At 48.1% G+C, this 16,725-nt stretch overlaps 1 protein-coding gene across 1 annotated transcript in view; it reads right to left on the reverse strand.

Moving 5' to 3' along the window:
• Positions 1-16,725, reverse strand: part of EPHB1 (EPH receptor B1) — a 417,459-nt gene that overhangs the window by 255,929 nt on the left and 144,805 nt on the right. The window contains exon 3 of the mRNA XM_082715150.1: positions 4,497-5,178. Within this exon, the coding sequence (XP_082571276.1) occupies positions 4,497-5,178 (682 nt within the window). The remainder of the gene's footprint in view (positions 1-4,496; positions 5,179-16,725) is intronic.

Below are 16,725 nucleotides of genomic sequence, written 5' to 3' on the forward strand. Positions count from 1 at the left end.
CCCCAGATGGCTTCAGGGACCTCCCCCAACCCCCCTTCTCCTATACTCCAGCAACATGGATGGTTCTGGGGTTCTTGGCCTGGGCTCCACTTGGCCTAACAGTATATCTCAGAAGGGGTCACCTGGGGATGTCATTTTATAAAACCTTTCCTGTGGGTTCCCACACTCACCCTAGGATCAAGAATCATTGCTTCAGATGACCATCATCTTCTAGTCTTCTTAGACCTTCAGCTCACACAGACCACCTACTGCCCCACCTGCCTCAAGGCAGGCTGCATGAGCCACACCTTTCAAATGTGTGTTAACTGACCCACTGACTTGTTGAGAGACAGTGACTCACATATGTGCAGATCCCTGGTCACTGCCGGACAGTCATGGAGCTGGGCTTGCACAGGCGCAGGCAGTAATTACGGAATGTTCACATGACCTGCTGACCTGTGTCCCTGGGTGGGGATTCCACACACCACCTTCCTTCTAGAATCTTATTGCCTTAGAGGCCAGAGTCAGATGGTGTGTTTTCAGGCTTAAGGGCAATGACATGGCATCACGTGGCTTCCAGAGCATTCTCACATCCATTATCTACTTGATTTACACACCTTGAGAGGCAGGCAGAGAAGATGAGGCTATCTTGGGGAAGAACTTATCTAAAAACCACCAGAAGCTCACAGCAGAGTCAGGTCTAAAACCAGCTCCTGTCTCTGGGGTAGGCTTCTTCTGCTTAGATGCACCCTCTTCCCCTTTCATGTCCCTGAACCCCCCTTGAGTGACAGCACCAACAACGAAGGCCTGAGCCCCATGGGTCAGTGTGTGCCCTCAACAGTTGTGAGCCTGGGCTGGCCTATTCCTCCTGGAGCAGGAATAAGAGAGGATGAGAGGGAAGGTCATGGATAGAAAGGTCACTGTCATTCCCTGAGTCTTGGATGGGGCTGGAAAGGCAGGCTGATGAGGAAGCTCCTTTTGGAAGCTCCAGGGAATATACCTGGGAGGGAAAGCCAGGCCCTCAAGGAGCACTCAAAATCAAGAAACAAAATCAAGAAACAAAATCAAGCCCCATGGGTACATTGCTCCAGTTAGGATCTGTCTGCCAGAGGCTTTCCTAGCACCTGAGACCCATCCCTGGGCCCCTAAATGGGATCCTATAGCCCAGCAAAGAGGCCTGCCCATGCCAGGTTCCCCCTAGCATCAGTCTCCACCCAGCCATTTGCCCTGACACCAACTTCAGATGTTGCAACATTTCAGGGTCCACAGAAAGAGCTTGCCAAACACCAGCTCTCAGGGTTCCAGCCCCAGGAACTGACCGACTGCAGGGACCCACACAGAAAACTGACATAGTCATCAACCTAAGTAGGGAAGGTATGGGGCGGGTAAAGACAAAGCTATGATTGCTCATTAATCCACTAGAATATGAGCATAAGGCTTGAAGATGGGGCAGATGGATCATTTTCCTAGTAATTAACAATTTCATAGATGGGGTCACAGTCACTGGAGGGCTAAGCAGGTTACTATGATTCTGCCTGATCGGCTAAACCTGTGTACACAGAAAGGATGAGTTTGGCAGAGACCTCAGGTCATGGAACCCTCTAGAAAGTGCATCTGCCACTTGCCACATATCCTAATGTATAAGAGCCCCCCCACAGCTGCCTCTGCCTGTCTTCCCTCTCACCACTACTCTCTTCAGAACAGGAGCAGCTCTAGGCCAGGACCATTCTTCACTGGCAGGGCTGCCTCATTGATCACCAGGTGTTTCTGCACAACTGAGTGTCTGGTCCCCATGACTCTGACAGGAGAAGGTTCAGCAGATGCAAAGGGAAGGTCAGAATCAAGTTCCTGCCCATGTTGAAAATCTGTCTTGCCAACAAAATAATGTAAAGTGTATTCTACAGATCTGACACAGGCAAAGGCCCAGACTCAAATATCCAGAAAAGAAAATATATCAGGTCAATATAAATATGTGAAGCCCAGAACCATCCATGACAGAGACTCACCGACAGCTCTCTGACATCCCCCATTCTCTGCACTGCTGGCCTCATGAAAACAGGCTACACTGGGCAGGCTGCCCCACAATGCCTGTGAAGGGCTACATGGTGCCCATCTGACAACACAGCATGGAGCTGCCTAAATGGGTGGGGTACTCGCACTTGGAGACACACTTCAGGCACCAGTCACAAATCCTCCCACCTGCACTGCCCATCCCCCTCCAAAGGGTACAGAGTCCTCCCAAAATCACCGTCCATGGCCAAGGCCTCTTCACCTCCCTGGGGCAGCCTGCTAAGGCCTGGGAAGGGAGCTCTGGCTCAGCCATCAGAGCCAGATGGCCAGCAGAGCCAATGGCTAAGATCTGAAGGAAGCATCTTGAAGTTCTTGAGACAGAAAAACAAAGGTGCTTCTCTGCCCTTCTAGGACACTAAGCTCAGCCAGGCTGCTGGGCTGCAAGACCCATGATGCCACCGGGCTTGCAACTCTCCACTCTTAGAAATGCCCCCAAAACATGGCTGACTGTGTCCCTAAAACAGAAAAGTGACTGTGCATGTCCTCTGCATTTCCTCCAGTCTCCAGTGCATTTGCAATAAGCAACCCGTGAAATCAAGTCAGGTTCATAACAACTCTAGATGAGGCATGTCCACCAACAGTCATAAGGGGGTTGGAGCTGGGTGAGGAGAATGGAAAGAAACCACTTGGATTTACACATTTGTCTCCACAGGCCCCCCCACAGCAAACCACAGGAGGTGACTGACATGCCACACGGATGGCAGAACCCCCCACAAAAGAAAAGTTCCAATTAGCCCAAAGAAATGAAAACCTGTTCCTGGAGGTGCAATTAAACCAGAACCAATCAATGCTTGCTCTGGTTCCTGTCATTCCACTCGAGAAATAATGAGAGAAAGGAGAAGGCCCCAGCCAGCAACTGCAACATAGCAGCCCACTGAAGCTGGAGAAACCACCAGAACCCTTGCAAGCGTGTCTGGCAGCTGCTGCACCTGTACCTTTAAGAATCCAGCCCAGTGCCTGGGTCCCAACTCAGGCCCTGACAAATGTCCAAGAGGACACATCCCCGCACCCCCAACCAAGAGGACAAAGAGGAGCACGGTGGGGCCGGACAAGTCTGGTGTTAAAACTGTCTGTCTTGATTCATCACTTGATCTGGCACTCTCTCTCCTCTGTTTCCACACCATCCATCAGGGTACCATAACCAAGAAATCCAATAAAGACACAAAGGCCTAACATTCTGCTCTCAGCAGGCCTCAGAAAGGCTGCATGAGTGCCCCAGCCCAGGCAATTAGCTGAGTCCAAAGGACTGCAGGGCTGATGGGCCTTAGTGAGCCTGTGCCTGGTGCCTGGCTGCATGCATTTGGGGAGCAGAGAAGTGGGAAAGGAGACAGTCAAGGACAGCCTTGTGCTCAGGCCAGAAGGGGGGTGACATCAGGGAGGACAACTGACAGGATGCTCACGATGGAGCTAATGCAGCTGCAACTCCAGTTTGTCCCCCAAAGGTCTGAAGCAGCCTAAATGATGCACTAGGGTCAAGGCTGTCATTTCTGAGGTCTATGTGAATCTGAAACTTTGACAGCTATAGGCAAAACTTCATAAAAGAAAGCAGTCTTCTCTTCCCCCAACTCTGGATACCCTCTACCCATGTTCAGCTTCTATGAACTTCCTAAAGAAATGAGCCAAGGGCTCTCTAGACCCTCCTACTGACTCTCAGAGAAGAATCTCCAGCCAGCTCAGCTCATTTATTACCATGTACTGGACATGATTTCTCCTGGAGTGAGGGGAACCCATGTGAGCACACAGCTCCCCAACACGCCCCAAGCATCATTCAAGAAAAGGTAATACAATAGCTAGTACCACGTTCCCCCATTTCTGGAAATGGATCTCCTGCCAGGACACATGAAAGCAAGTCCCCGTCCCTGCCCCAGGACTTGGCATTGAGCTGCTGGAGCAAGACCACTAAGCATAGGACTTTGAGTTCACGAACTGCATGGCTCCAGGAACAATTGTGTAAAATGGAGAAGCTGACCCGAAATGACCTAAAATAGTTTCCAAATTCAGTCACTTCTCAACTACACTTGAGTGAACTGTCCACGACAACCCCAATCCTCCATGTCTTAAAGCACAGACTTAACGCTATGCAGGGGTGTGTGTGTCTAGGGAGGATGGGAAGGAAGGGGAAGAGAGCACACGTATGCATGTGAGAGAGAATATGAAAGTTCATATCCCCAAACTAAATATAACTGAGTGGTTATTAAGTTCTTATCTTATCTACTGTTTGGAACCCTCTCTATCTCCTCCCTCACTGTGAACACTTGACATTCTGGTTGGACACAACTGAAACATCATGCCTCATGCTGTGGACACAGGTTCCCCAGAGCTTTATAATTAGCCATTAGGCACTTCTGTTCCTTTGTGACCCAGAGCTGGAGGAGGGGAAAATTCGAAGATTGGTCCCTGCCCCAGGTGGACAGGAAGCAGAGGCCTTACAAGGCCTTTGGACTTACCCTTGCAGGCCACACTGTTCTCAGCCTCGTAGCCAGGCTTGCAGGTGCAGCGCCCAATGGGCACCATCCACTCTCCGTCCCCGTTGCAGTAGAGTTTGATGGGCACGTCTACTTCCTCTGCGTTGGGGATGCATGTCCCCCGAGCAATCACCAGAGATGTACTCTCTGCCCCCGTCATGGTCTCTGGAAACACGGCAAAATTCTGCACAATGCTGGGACACTTCTTGAAGAAGACACGAACAGAAAGGAGAGACATACAGGCTCCATAATCCTGGAACGCGAGGTAAAAACCATTCCGAGTCAGAGGCCCAAAGCTCCTGACTTCTGTGTTGACCTTCATCAACCTTCCCCCAAAGTCCACCTGGGAGAAGCTCTCATCTGCAGCGATAGTGTCTACTTTGAGGTAGGGGGCCTCAGACCAGAAGGCCGACTTCTTGGTGGCAATGACCGAGTCAGTCTCATAGTAGTACAAGTTGAAAGTTTCCTTACAGGAGCCTGGGACGTTGGGGAGGCTGCTGCAGTCTCTCACAGTGAAGCGCATCTCCGTGTAGATGCGGTGGGCCCCCCGCCGGTTGATGAAGGTGGTGAGGAGCCAGTTGTTCTGGTTGGGCTCGAAGACGTTACACACTTGGTAGGTGCGGATGGTGTTCAGGTTTTCATCGTAGCCACTGACTTCCTCCCACTGAACCAGGAGGGCCACGGGTGCACACATGCGAAAACACAAAAGAGAGAGTAAGAAGTAAGAAGACCAAGAGAGCAAAGCAGAGAAGCCTGGTGCAAGAGGGGGCCTTACGAGCTCACCAGCCCAGCTGCTTGACCTAAGACAGGAACGCTACTAACCCTAAGTTGCTTTTAAACACTTCCTCATGAGCCAACTTCAAAGATCTCTCTGCTGGCCACCCTGAAATAACATCAGACTTCCCTCTAGAAAGCCTACCTTCATTTAACTAACAGCGCCCCTATTGGGACTACGGCTCATTACAGTCACAGGGACAACTTGCAGCTTCCGGCTCTGGGCAACAGCAGGGACTTGAGACCTCAGTGCCATGGCCTCTCTTCCCCACAGCCACTCTGTGGATTAGGGGACTGACAACAGAACACCCCTCACCTCGGAAATCAGCTCTGAACCTCATTCCTTTATTGTGGTGAAGCTCCGTTAGGGTCCTGAAAAGCATATGAATATAAGGCTCTTCAGAATTTCTCAACAAATGTAGAGTTTCAGAAATTTTTGTTTTATAACATCAATCCCTTTGAAAGAGTTAGACCAGAAAACTTGTAGGAGTAGGGCCTGCTGAGATTCTTGAGGAAGCAAATCAAGCTTCATTGTGTGCAAACTTCTAGCAGGGACCGGATGGCAGGAAATGCTGGGGGGTATCATGCAGGAGAAAGGAGGGCTTCTTAGCAGGGGAGAGACAGCATGCTTCACACTGGAAAACAAAACTCATTTTTAGCAGTCCTATAGGTAGGAAGAAGAAGAGAAACATTGCGTTTATTAAGTTCTGTCTCTCGATCTTCCCTATAGCATTGAAAACTAGATACTGTCACCCCCAATTTACTAATGAAAAGATATGCAATTTGCCCATGGTCACACTATAAGAGGAGACAGAATAGAGAGGAGATAGGAAAGTGCTTTGAACGGCCAGATGCACCTACTAACTTATTTCTGTAACGGGCAATATGGGGCAGGAGGTCCACAAAGGCACAGCTTCCTTAACCACGCCATTCTGTGGCAGGAAACAGAGAAGACCTACCAGGTCCTTCTTTCTTGCTTGGGCTGGAAGAAGAAATAGCTGTCCCTACTGGGGAGCTCTCAGGACCCTGACCTCAAGAACTGGGAGTATTCCAGGGAGTTTCAATGCATCTGTTAAATTCTGCTCAGTTGGCCAGAAACAAACAAGGGACAGAAGAAATTAAGCTTCCTAAAGTGAAAAGAAAAAATAAATTAAGATCTTTGATCTTAATATTTAGCAGTGGCAAAAAGAACAACAACAACAAAAAAAAAAAACGGTAGAAAATAGTAGCCATTTCTCTAAATACTGTGCTAATTGTTTATTGTTCACAGTGTGGAGCTGAAATGGACAAATTAGAATTCTTCACTTAAAAAGTTGAAGTCAATCTGGGGTGCATGGGAAAGAGATGCACTTGCTTCCTGCACAGAATTAAGTCCCCTGAAGGAGCCAGAGGGCCAGGCTGTCCTTCAAGCATAATGCCAGAGCATCTAAAGACCAGGCATGGCATGGGGGAAAAATGGGCAAAGGGAGAGCTGACCCAACCCACCCAGGCCTGCAGAGTAACATCCCAGCTGCTCCTGCTGCCCAGGGCCCCACCCCCGAAAAACCTGAGTAATGGTCCATCCAAGGCCCTTCTCCCCCCACCCCTGCCAGCGCCCCAGGGGAAAGTCCCTTCCCCAGCCCGATGTCCCAGGTGAGCTCCTTCCAGATCCTTGCACACTGCACACCTCAGCTGAACTCTACTTAATTTCTTATTGATTCTCTAGAAGTCAACGAACCCCTTTTTATTCCTTCTTAAAGACTGTGTTATGTTCTATTTCAATGTGTTTGTTAAAGTTACTTTCTGCTTGCCTGGGTTTTTGGAACCAGAAGCAAATATATTAGGGAGAAGTTGCTGACAGTGGTTTTAGTTCCTATTTTCAGACCTCTCTCCCTTTCATGGCTGTTTCGAAATAACATTTTCCCCGTGGACCCTATGTGAATTCGGAGGGAAGGACAGGTTTGTTCTGCAAGGGTTTAAACAGCAAAGTCCCCATCTTCTACTTCTACTTCAACCGGGCTGTGTAAAGTCTCAGCACCAACACGGGGCACCTTTGTCAATGCACAGGTGAAGCCTGTGGCCCCACTTAGGAGAGGAAGCTTCCCAGGCAGAGTCCCTGACTCTATAGTAGTCAAGACTCCCTCAGCTTCACTGTGTGGGAACAGGACTGGAAGCCCACCTTTTGAGGCTCACCTTCACACTGAGGCTGTCACCAGTAGTGAGTCTTAAGTAGACAGAATGAGGCATTTCTACTCTTGTGGAGCTGGGATATTGAGAACATTTATCTTAGGAAATGACACGGATTGGTATTATAAGACCCAACAGAGGTAATCGCTTCCAACATTAACTTCTCTGGGCCTCAGTTTTCTCATCTGTAAAATGAGGAATCATACTGGGTGACCCTGAGTTATAAAATTCTACACAGATTTAATTGATTCCATGGCAGCTCCTAAGGGAGGGATCGAAGCAAATTAGGAGGAATGCTGTATATTCAAAGGGAAAGAGGGCAGAGAGAAATTGAGAGAAAGGAAAAATAACTTCCTGATGTTTGGGGAAAGGAGAAGACAGAGTCTCACATTCATTTCTTCCTTTCATTCCCCTGCCAGTGGGTATGACAGGGTTTGGAAAAATAAATGTGCTCAGAGCGGGCTAGAGGAGGAATGAACGCCTTCCAGGCAAGTGGCCATTAGGGTTGGGGGCCTTGAAGAAAGGGAGTATTTCAGCAGACAGAGAGAGAGTGGAATGGCATTCCCAGCGGGGAGGGACAAACACTGTTATTTGTTTGTGATATGTGGAATCAGCCTCCTTGCTTTTGAGTTATACCTCATTCATTCATCAATGAAAAAATAATATTTACTGAACATGAACTTTATGCCAGGCATTCTATTAGCCACTGGGGATACAACAATATGAAGCTTATAATCTAGGAAGAGAAATAAAAATTAGACAAATGGTTATTAAAGTAACTAAATAATGACAATTGGGGGGTGCCTGGGTGGCTCAGTGGGTTAAGCCACTGCCTTCGGCTCAGGTCATGATCTCAGGGTCCTGGGTTCGAGCCCCGCATTGGGCTCTCTGTTCAGCAGGGAGCCTGTTTCCCCTTCTCTCTCTGCCTGCTGCTCTGCCTGCCTGTGATATCTCTCTCTCTCTCTCTCTCTCTCTCTCTGTCAAACAAATAAATAAAAATCTTTAAAAAAAAATAATGACACTTGGCTAATTGCTATGAGAGAAAATGACAAGGTGCCAAGAGAAGGGATATACCTGATACACAGAGGAGTGTCAAGGAAGACCCTCCAAACTGAGAGGTGGTGGTCAGAGAGGAGTTAGAAGTGTGTATCTGGAGGTGGCTGAGAGGAACAGAGAAGGAATGCAGCATCGAGGTCCAGGAGCAGCAAGTGTAAAGACCCTGCAGTGGGAAAATGTGGCCTGGTGCCATTGAGTAGTGTCACCGGTGTAACAGAAAGTCATAAAGAGCTACAGGTGCAGGAATAAGCAAGAGGAGAGGATGAGTCTGGTCTAGAACTCTGAATTTCATCCTGGGTAACTGGAAGTCACTGATGAGTTTTAGTGAGGAGAAGCACAGGTGATCAGAGCTGAGTTTTTAGATTTCTGTGATATAGAAACTGGACTGGAGGGCCACCCCAATAGGTGGACAGGACAACTGGATGTGCATGTAGCAGTACCAACAACACAGGATAGTAGGTTGAACTAGACCTATAGAAACTGAAAAGGTATCCTGGGGTAGAATCTCTAGTTTCTCATGGGGCAAGTGTTGGGGAGGGGCCAGAGAGGGCCTTGATAAGACTACAGGTCATGCATTCCCTCAGCACTCTTCCACTCATCAGTCCTACCTCCCCAACCACACTTTGAGCTACGCTGTGTTCCCAGGCACACTGCTTTCCAACTCTCTAAAAAAGAGGAGCCTTACCAGCTCTGGATATCATACCCCACAGATGTGTAGAACCCAGATTCTTTCAGCCAAGGTCTAGGCTAGCCCCGGTCCCCGGGAGGCACTCTCACTGCCTGTCCCAAAGCTGATTTCCTAAAGGTCTCTGTTCAGTGACAGCTTCTCGGCCTCACCTTCCAGGCATCTGACCTATGTTTCTTGTGTTCCTTTCTATAATTGTCTTTTTCCATTAAAACAACAACAAAGCACCATGACTTTTTTATCAGCTTGGCCAAAAATTAGATAAAGTATCAAGTCTTGGTAAGAATCTGGAGCAAAGGGTACTCACAAGCCCACCGGTCACAGTGTGGCTAGGGAAATCTTTGAGAAGTCATATCAATAATTTCTCTCAACATTTAAAATGTTGGCCACCACTCAAATCAGTAGGGAAGAGGTACATCATTTTAAGAAATCATTGTGATAACTGAGTAGCCATCTGGGAAAAAACAACTTTGCCTCCATATCTCATTCCTTACTTCAGGATAAATGCTTAGTGAATCAAAGCTTGAACATTAGAAACAAAACCATAAAAATACTAAAAGAAACTATGGAGACAATTTATGTGCAGTAATTATGACATGAAACTCAGAAGCCACAAATAAACAGATTGATCGATTCAACTCCATACAATTTTTTTTTATGGAAGAAAAAAAATGGCCAGAAGTAAAATAAAAAGAAAAAAAAAAAAAAAGGAAACATGCTGGGAAGGAACTATTTAGGAAAAGGTATTAGTTTCCCTTAATATATAAAGATAATCTATATATCAATAATAAAATACAAAAATAAGCAAAGGACGTTAACAAACTGCTCACTAAAAGAGAACTCATAAACATATGATAAGATACTGAACATTATTCAATATAACCAAAATGGTAATTAACCACATTGTGATACTTTTTATTTTTTTTAAATCTGTCAGATAGAAGTTTGATAACACTGTGTTGGAGAAGGTGTGGAAACTAAGCACTTGATCTATTAACTAGATGAAGGGCAAATTGGTAGAGGCTCTGTAAAAATTCTGGTTTTCTTTATCAAAATTTTATTTGCATATACTCTTTGACCGAGCCATTCACTTCTAGGATCAAGGCTCAGATATTCTTTTATATAGACAAGGATGGGTATGAATAGTTATTACCCCAGCTACCATCACCTCTAGAAGTTTATGCTTGCTCAGAACACCTGGAGGTGGCTGGGCCTCAGAGGATCATGGGCCTTTGTAGCAGCCTTCTCCAATTTGCTCTGAGTGGGACGTCTGGGAGCTTTGCACAAGCATTGTAGGAAGAACCATTAATCAAGACTGAAATTCTCATCAACCAGTGGGACAGGGACTACTGAGAGTCTGCAATAATTTGACTAAAAGAAAACAAGGTCCAGGATTGTTCTTGTGCATCTTTATTTGTGGGCTAAGATTTATAAAGCACACCATTCTGACTTTGGTCCTCCGTTCTTAGAGCTCTCAACCAGATTCCAATATGCCCCCTAAGACCCTTATTAATGTCCATCAACTAGTAAACACCTAAATAAAATGTAACGTGGCCAGAAAATGGAATACTATCCAGTTATAAAAAAAGAATGAGGTGTTGATAGATGTAACAAGGATAAACTCTAAATCGTTGTGCTATATGAAAGAAACTTGACTCAAGAGACCACATATTGCACAATTCCATGTATATGAACTGGTCTTGACAAGGCAAATCTATAGATAGAAAAGCATTAGTATTTCCCTGGCACTGGAGATGGGAATGGGCAGTAGCTTCAAAAGGGCATGAACAATCTTCTGTGGAGGTGATGAAAATGTTCTAAAATGGGACTGTGGTGATAACTATATCACTTCCATAAACTTACTAAAAATTATTGAACTGTCCAATTCAAATGAGTAAATTTTATGACATGTAACTAATACTTCAATGTAGCTTTTTTTAAAAAAGTCCTCTTTGGGGCGCCTGGGTGTCTCCATCAGTGAAGTGTCTGACTCCTGATTTCAGCTCAAGTCCTGATCTCAGAGGCAGGCTCTGCACTCAGCAAAGAGTCTGCTGGAGATTCTCTCTCTCTCTCCCTCTCTCTCTTTGCCCCTCCCCCTGCTCACACTCTCTCATGTGCACTTTCTCTCTAAGATGAATAAATAAACCTTAAAATAAAACTCTTTGTTTTCTGGTCCAGCTTACACCTTGACACCCACAAAAGGCATGCCCATTGTAACTTTAGGCCCCTGTGTGACCTAGCCGCTGAGCCAGGGATGCCCTTCTCACTCCTTCATCCCTATATCCCAAGTGACCAGTATGTGCTTAATCAAGTTTTACTTGTGAATGAACAAGTGATGCCCGAGGTGAGGCAAAGATGGCAACCAGAGAGGGGACAGGTGGCCAGGGAAGTGGAATCCCCATCACTGATGCTGGGAGTCTAAGGAGAATCACCAGCGTGGTCCAAAGATGAGATCAGAACCTTGGGCCCAGGAGCCCACTCAAGGACCCCTCGATTTTCCAGCCTGGCGTCAGGCAGGTATCGGGCCAAAACACCCTCCGTGTCTAACACACCCCCTTTGTCACTGTAATTTGCCATTTCTCCCAGAACAATACTCTCCTTATTTGGCTTCTCCCTCACATCCCCATGACCACAAACTAGGGATGGCATTACTTAATGCCTGGACTTGTGCCCTGACTTGCTGTTTGTCAGAAAGTAATGACAACAGACCAGGCGAGAGATGGCAAGGGTTCAAACCAGGGCCACATCCTCTCACATCTGCGCCCAGAGACAGTGCCCATCCCTGCCTCTTGTTGCTGTTGTTGAGGTTCTGATGGGCCCGACACCTTTCTTCTACCCCACTCTTATGCCATCTCCATTCCTCCAAGACACAGAACCAGAGAGGAACAGATCTGGCTGGAAACCACTGTAGGTCATGCTGATGAAAACCTTTTGTTGACAGATGGGCAGACTGAAGCCCAGGGACATCCCATAGCTGCCCTGAAGTCAGGCAGCTGGTAGGTGGTAGTTTCGAGCCCTCGGTGTGGCTCCCTCCCGTGAAGGGGCTCAAGTACTCTGCCCTCTATGACGCCTTCCTGGCTTATACGCAGCTACCATGTTTCTGAATGCTCACAGCATGACTGAGCTTTTCCACACAATTTAGCATTTCATAAGACACTGTTTTGAACTATTTGTTAATTGCTCCGTGTACGACTGTGGATTCCCCTACCAGGCTGTGAGCTCCTTGAGGACAGGGAATTATGTTTTGACTAATTTATTAGTTGATTTCGACAAGCAAAATAACTCCATGCATTTAGCTTTGCAGCACTGGTATCACACAACTGCGTTTTTATTCAGTAATGTCAGGGATCCCTGAAATCCACTGGTTTCTCAGGAATCCCTTCTCCTTTCCCTTTATGCCCAGAGAGCTGCTGACCACACCCAAGGCTGCAACCATCTCAGGTCTCACCCATCACCGACCTCCAGGTCTGCTGGGTACCCCAGGCTCTCTACCCCAGCTGGCTGCTGGATGCCTCCTGATGAATATTCCGCATTCCCCCATGCTCTCTGCAGTGCTCCTGCACACAGTTGGCCCCTCCACCAGCCAGGCCCTATGCCAGCTATCCAGGAAGCACTCTAGACTCCGCCTTCTCCACTTCCATTCCCCATCTTTGGGTGGAGGTGCCAAACCCAAGTCTCCTGTCTCCTCCAGAGCTCATTCACAGGGTTGGCCCTTTCCCCCTCCCTCGCCCCCTGCTTAAGTCCCTCCCCCTCCTAGTCACTCTGCCAGTCCTTCTCTTTAACTCCCCTGCCCCAGTGAGTTTTCTAAAACACAAATCCACCTTCCCTACAGCTGGCCCTTAGCAGGCTGCACTGTGTTGGGGACCTCTCTGTAATCCCAGCACCTAGCCTTCAATAATTACTCTAAGATTGAAGGAATGAGCAAGGCCCTGGTCTGTTTCTTAAGTTCTCTGTCTCCTTAGCCCCAATCCTTTCTGGGGACTTAGTGCAGGTGACACCTGGCTAACTTGCGCCTGGGAAAAGAAACAAAGCAGCTTTGCACAACCAGCAGAATATTAATAGCCTTTGAAAGGGCACTATTATTGATGCAAATGGACCACCCGTCCTTGAATCCTTGAGATAAGCGTAGTAAAGAAAACAATGACATCCGTCAGAAAGTACTTGTTCAGGCTTTGAGACTGTGACTTTGATGTACGAGAAAGACAGCTTTAGGTTCCTCCAAGATCAGCAGTTGTTAAACCTGCTTTCTGGAAGTCAGGTGTCGTAGGTCTGTCGCTCAGGAGTGGCCGGTGAATCCCCTATATGCAGGCTAGCTCTGTGTGTGTGTGTGTGTGTGTGTGTGTGTGTAAAACATGCTGTTCCCCTTCAAAACCATTGCCGTGAATTCTACCTGACCATCTACCCTGACTTCTAGAACAACCTTCAGAAACTCGAACGCATTCTTTAACCTCCAAGAGCGAATCTGGATTTTAAAAAAGAGGCAAAAGTCATATGCAGCCAAATCTGATGAGTCAGATGGATGAACAAGCTAAGAAAGAATATTCCTTGCTCAAAAATGAAGACCTGCTACAGAATGAAGTTAAGAGAATCTAGCTGATTCCCCTGTATGTCTCTGAAGACAGTTCCAAGCACGGAGCTGAAAGATTTGTGATAGTTACCAGCAACCTGGACTGCTGCCCCAACACCCTGTGTAGACCCTGTCCCTCCCGAATACCCAGAGGCTACCACGTCTGCAACCTATTAACTGCCCTGAATAAGCCATTTCCCATTTCCGTGGCACCTGGCCAGGAAGGCCACTTCCTCTGGACACTGCGGCGAAGGAAGAGATCATTGAAATTGGCTTTGTGGCTTCTATTAGCCTAACAAGAACCTAGCTATTGTGATTTGTATGAAGCCCAGTGCATTTAAACCCACTTTTTAAATAAAAGGTTTCATAATTACTACATCCCCAAGCAGTGTCCTGGGTGTCAGGGAGACCCAGCAGTGAGCAAGAGGCAAAGTCCCCACCCTGGGGGCCTCATACTCTAACAGAGCAACCACAAAGATGAACAGCCAACAAAGGAACAGTATCAGACTGTCCCATACTCTTAAGGAACAGGTAAGGGAACAGAGGGATGGCTGGCAGTGGGGTCCTCAAGGAGGGGGTCCTCTTTGAAGCAGAGATCTAAATGACACACTAGAGCCCTCAGCCTGGAGGGCACACGAGGGAGGGACATTCCAGGCTAGAACAAGAACGGACTCTCTGGAGCAGAAGTGTGCCTAGCACAGGGCCAAAAGACCCTGGAAGCAGGGTGACTGCCAGATGGCACAGGACACGGGGCAGGGAGGAGGAGAGGCAGGACAGGTTGCCAAAGGCCGGTGGCCGGATGCCTGTCAGTTACAGCTCTGTAACCATGAATGACTTCCTGAGTTTTAGTTTCCTCATCTGCAGAAGACTGTTTACCTCCATGGGTGCCTAGAGGACCGAGATCATGGGAGTAACCCATCCTGCTCCAGGCCTGAATGGAGCTTCCATTCAGTAAGGACCCATTATCATTCCCACTAGTGTCAGCAGCAGCCCCATTGCTATGTCACCCGCAGGATACACCTCTGGCTGACGCATCGGGATGTGGAAATCATCTCCTCCATCTTGAATAAATAATCCCGTCTCTGGTCAGCAGAAGGGCCGGCCGAGAGGGCTGAGTTCCACCTCCACACAGACGCAGAGGGCCAACCAGGGCCCCCTTTCCTGCCCCTCCTGGAATCTCCAGGGCGTCCTCTGGGCAGGGCTCAGCACAGGTTCCCTCCTCTCAGCTAGGCAATCCCCGGAGGCATCGTCAACCACCAGCTCAAACCACAGGGAGAGGAAGTTGGACACGGTGCCCAGGCTTTGGTCCCATCTGGCAGTCTGTATTTGGGCACAAACTGCTGTTTGAAGGAACCTGTTATTCTGCAGACTGTCACTGCCAACACGCCCCATGGAACCATATGGAACGTCCCCGGCACTGCCCAATCAGAGGAAACCCAAAGACCCACTTTCAGACCCCAGTTAGAGATGGCTGCCTCTCTGAACAAGAAGCCCACTGAGGCTGGGACAGCACACAACTTCACAGAGCCCACAGGAGGCCCCCGATTCTCATGGAGAAGCAGATTTCCTGGGCTGGGCCAGAGCCACCACCCCCTCCCCCAATCAGCCTGGACTCCAAGGCTCCGGTAGAGACAGGACACTAGGCTTCAAAGAGCTGGGATATTAGACAAGCTAGAGGGCTAATTAAAATGTAAAATGTGGTCCATGGGGCATAAATTCCTACAAGCCCTGAGGGATCTACCATTTAGTACACCAACCAACCAAAGCAGCGATTTACTCAATGGCCCCCCTGAGGGCTGCAAGAGAGCTCACCTCCCAATAGCCTTCATTTCCCTCCCAGATGTGCTGGGCTGGGAGGACAGGAAGGGCCCCCCACTCGTTACCACGGCTCCCTGTGGCGTGCCCCAGAACTGGACCTGCTATCAGGGACTGCTTTAAAGGGCTTTCCTCCTACAGGGGTACAAGGCTAGGCGTTCCCTCAACTACATACTCTGTGATGCAGAAAAGCACAGGGAGGGGGAGAAGGGACACAGATATGGAAACAATGAGAATATGAAAAACATACTCATTGTTTCCAGTGCAGTCTCTAAAAGTCTCTACAAAATCCTTTTAAGAAAGACTAGAAGGTGGGTGGTGCCTGGGTGGCTCAGTGGGTTAAGGGCTCTGCCTTCAGCTTGGGTCAGGATCCCAGCGTCCTGGGATCTGCCTGCCAGAGTCCAGGAGGGCTCTCTGCTCAGTGGGGAGCCTGCTTCCCTTTCTCTCTCTCTCTGCCTGCCTCTCTGCCTATTTGTGGTCTCTGTCTGTCAAGTAAATAAATAAAATCTTAAAAAAAAAAAGACTAGAGGGAAAAATGCAAGAAATACTGTCTTGAGGTGGAAGCCGGAGAGATGCTCCCGAGTGGAACACAACCTGATAGCTGGGAAGGAGATTTTGGTTGGGATTAAGTGGCACTGCTGTCACCATGACTAACTCTTGCACTCCAGAAGTTATGTGACCCCTGGCTTAACCCAAGAGTCCAGATTCTGAAGTCGGACCAGATGCAGCTGTGTGAACATGGGCAAGTCCTTAAACCTCTCTTAGCCTCCGCTGCTCTAACAGGACCTACCTCAGGAGATGGGCATGAGGATTAAATATGACAGTTCATGGCATACTGGACCCCTGCAAGTCAGTTATTATGGGTACCCCAGCCCTCCAGAGAAACATGCTTAGCCTCTCTCTGAGCACAGGTCTGTTATTTTTCCTTCAAAGTCTTGGTTCTCGGGGTGGCTCAGATGGCTGGACATCTGCCTTCAGCTCAGGTCATGATCTCCAGGTCCTGGGATCGAGCCCCATGTCCAGCTCCCAGCTCAGCGGGGCATCTGTTTCTCCCTCTCCCTCTGCCTCTTCCCCTGCTTGTGCTCTCTCTGTCTCTCTCTCAAATGAATAAATAAAACCTGGGGAAAAAAAAAAGTCTCAGCTCTCCT

Source organism: Mustela nivalis (assembly GCF_964662115.1).
Source record: "Mustela nivalis genome assembly, chromosome: 1".
Classification (NCBI taxonomy): Eukaryota; Metazoa; Chordata; class Mammalia; order Carnivora; family Mustelidae; genus Mustela; species Mustela nivalis.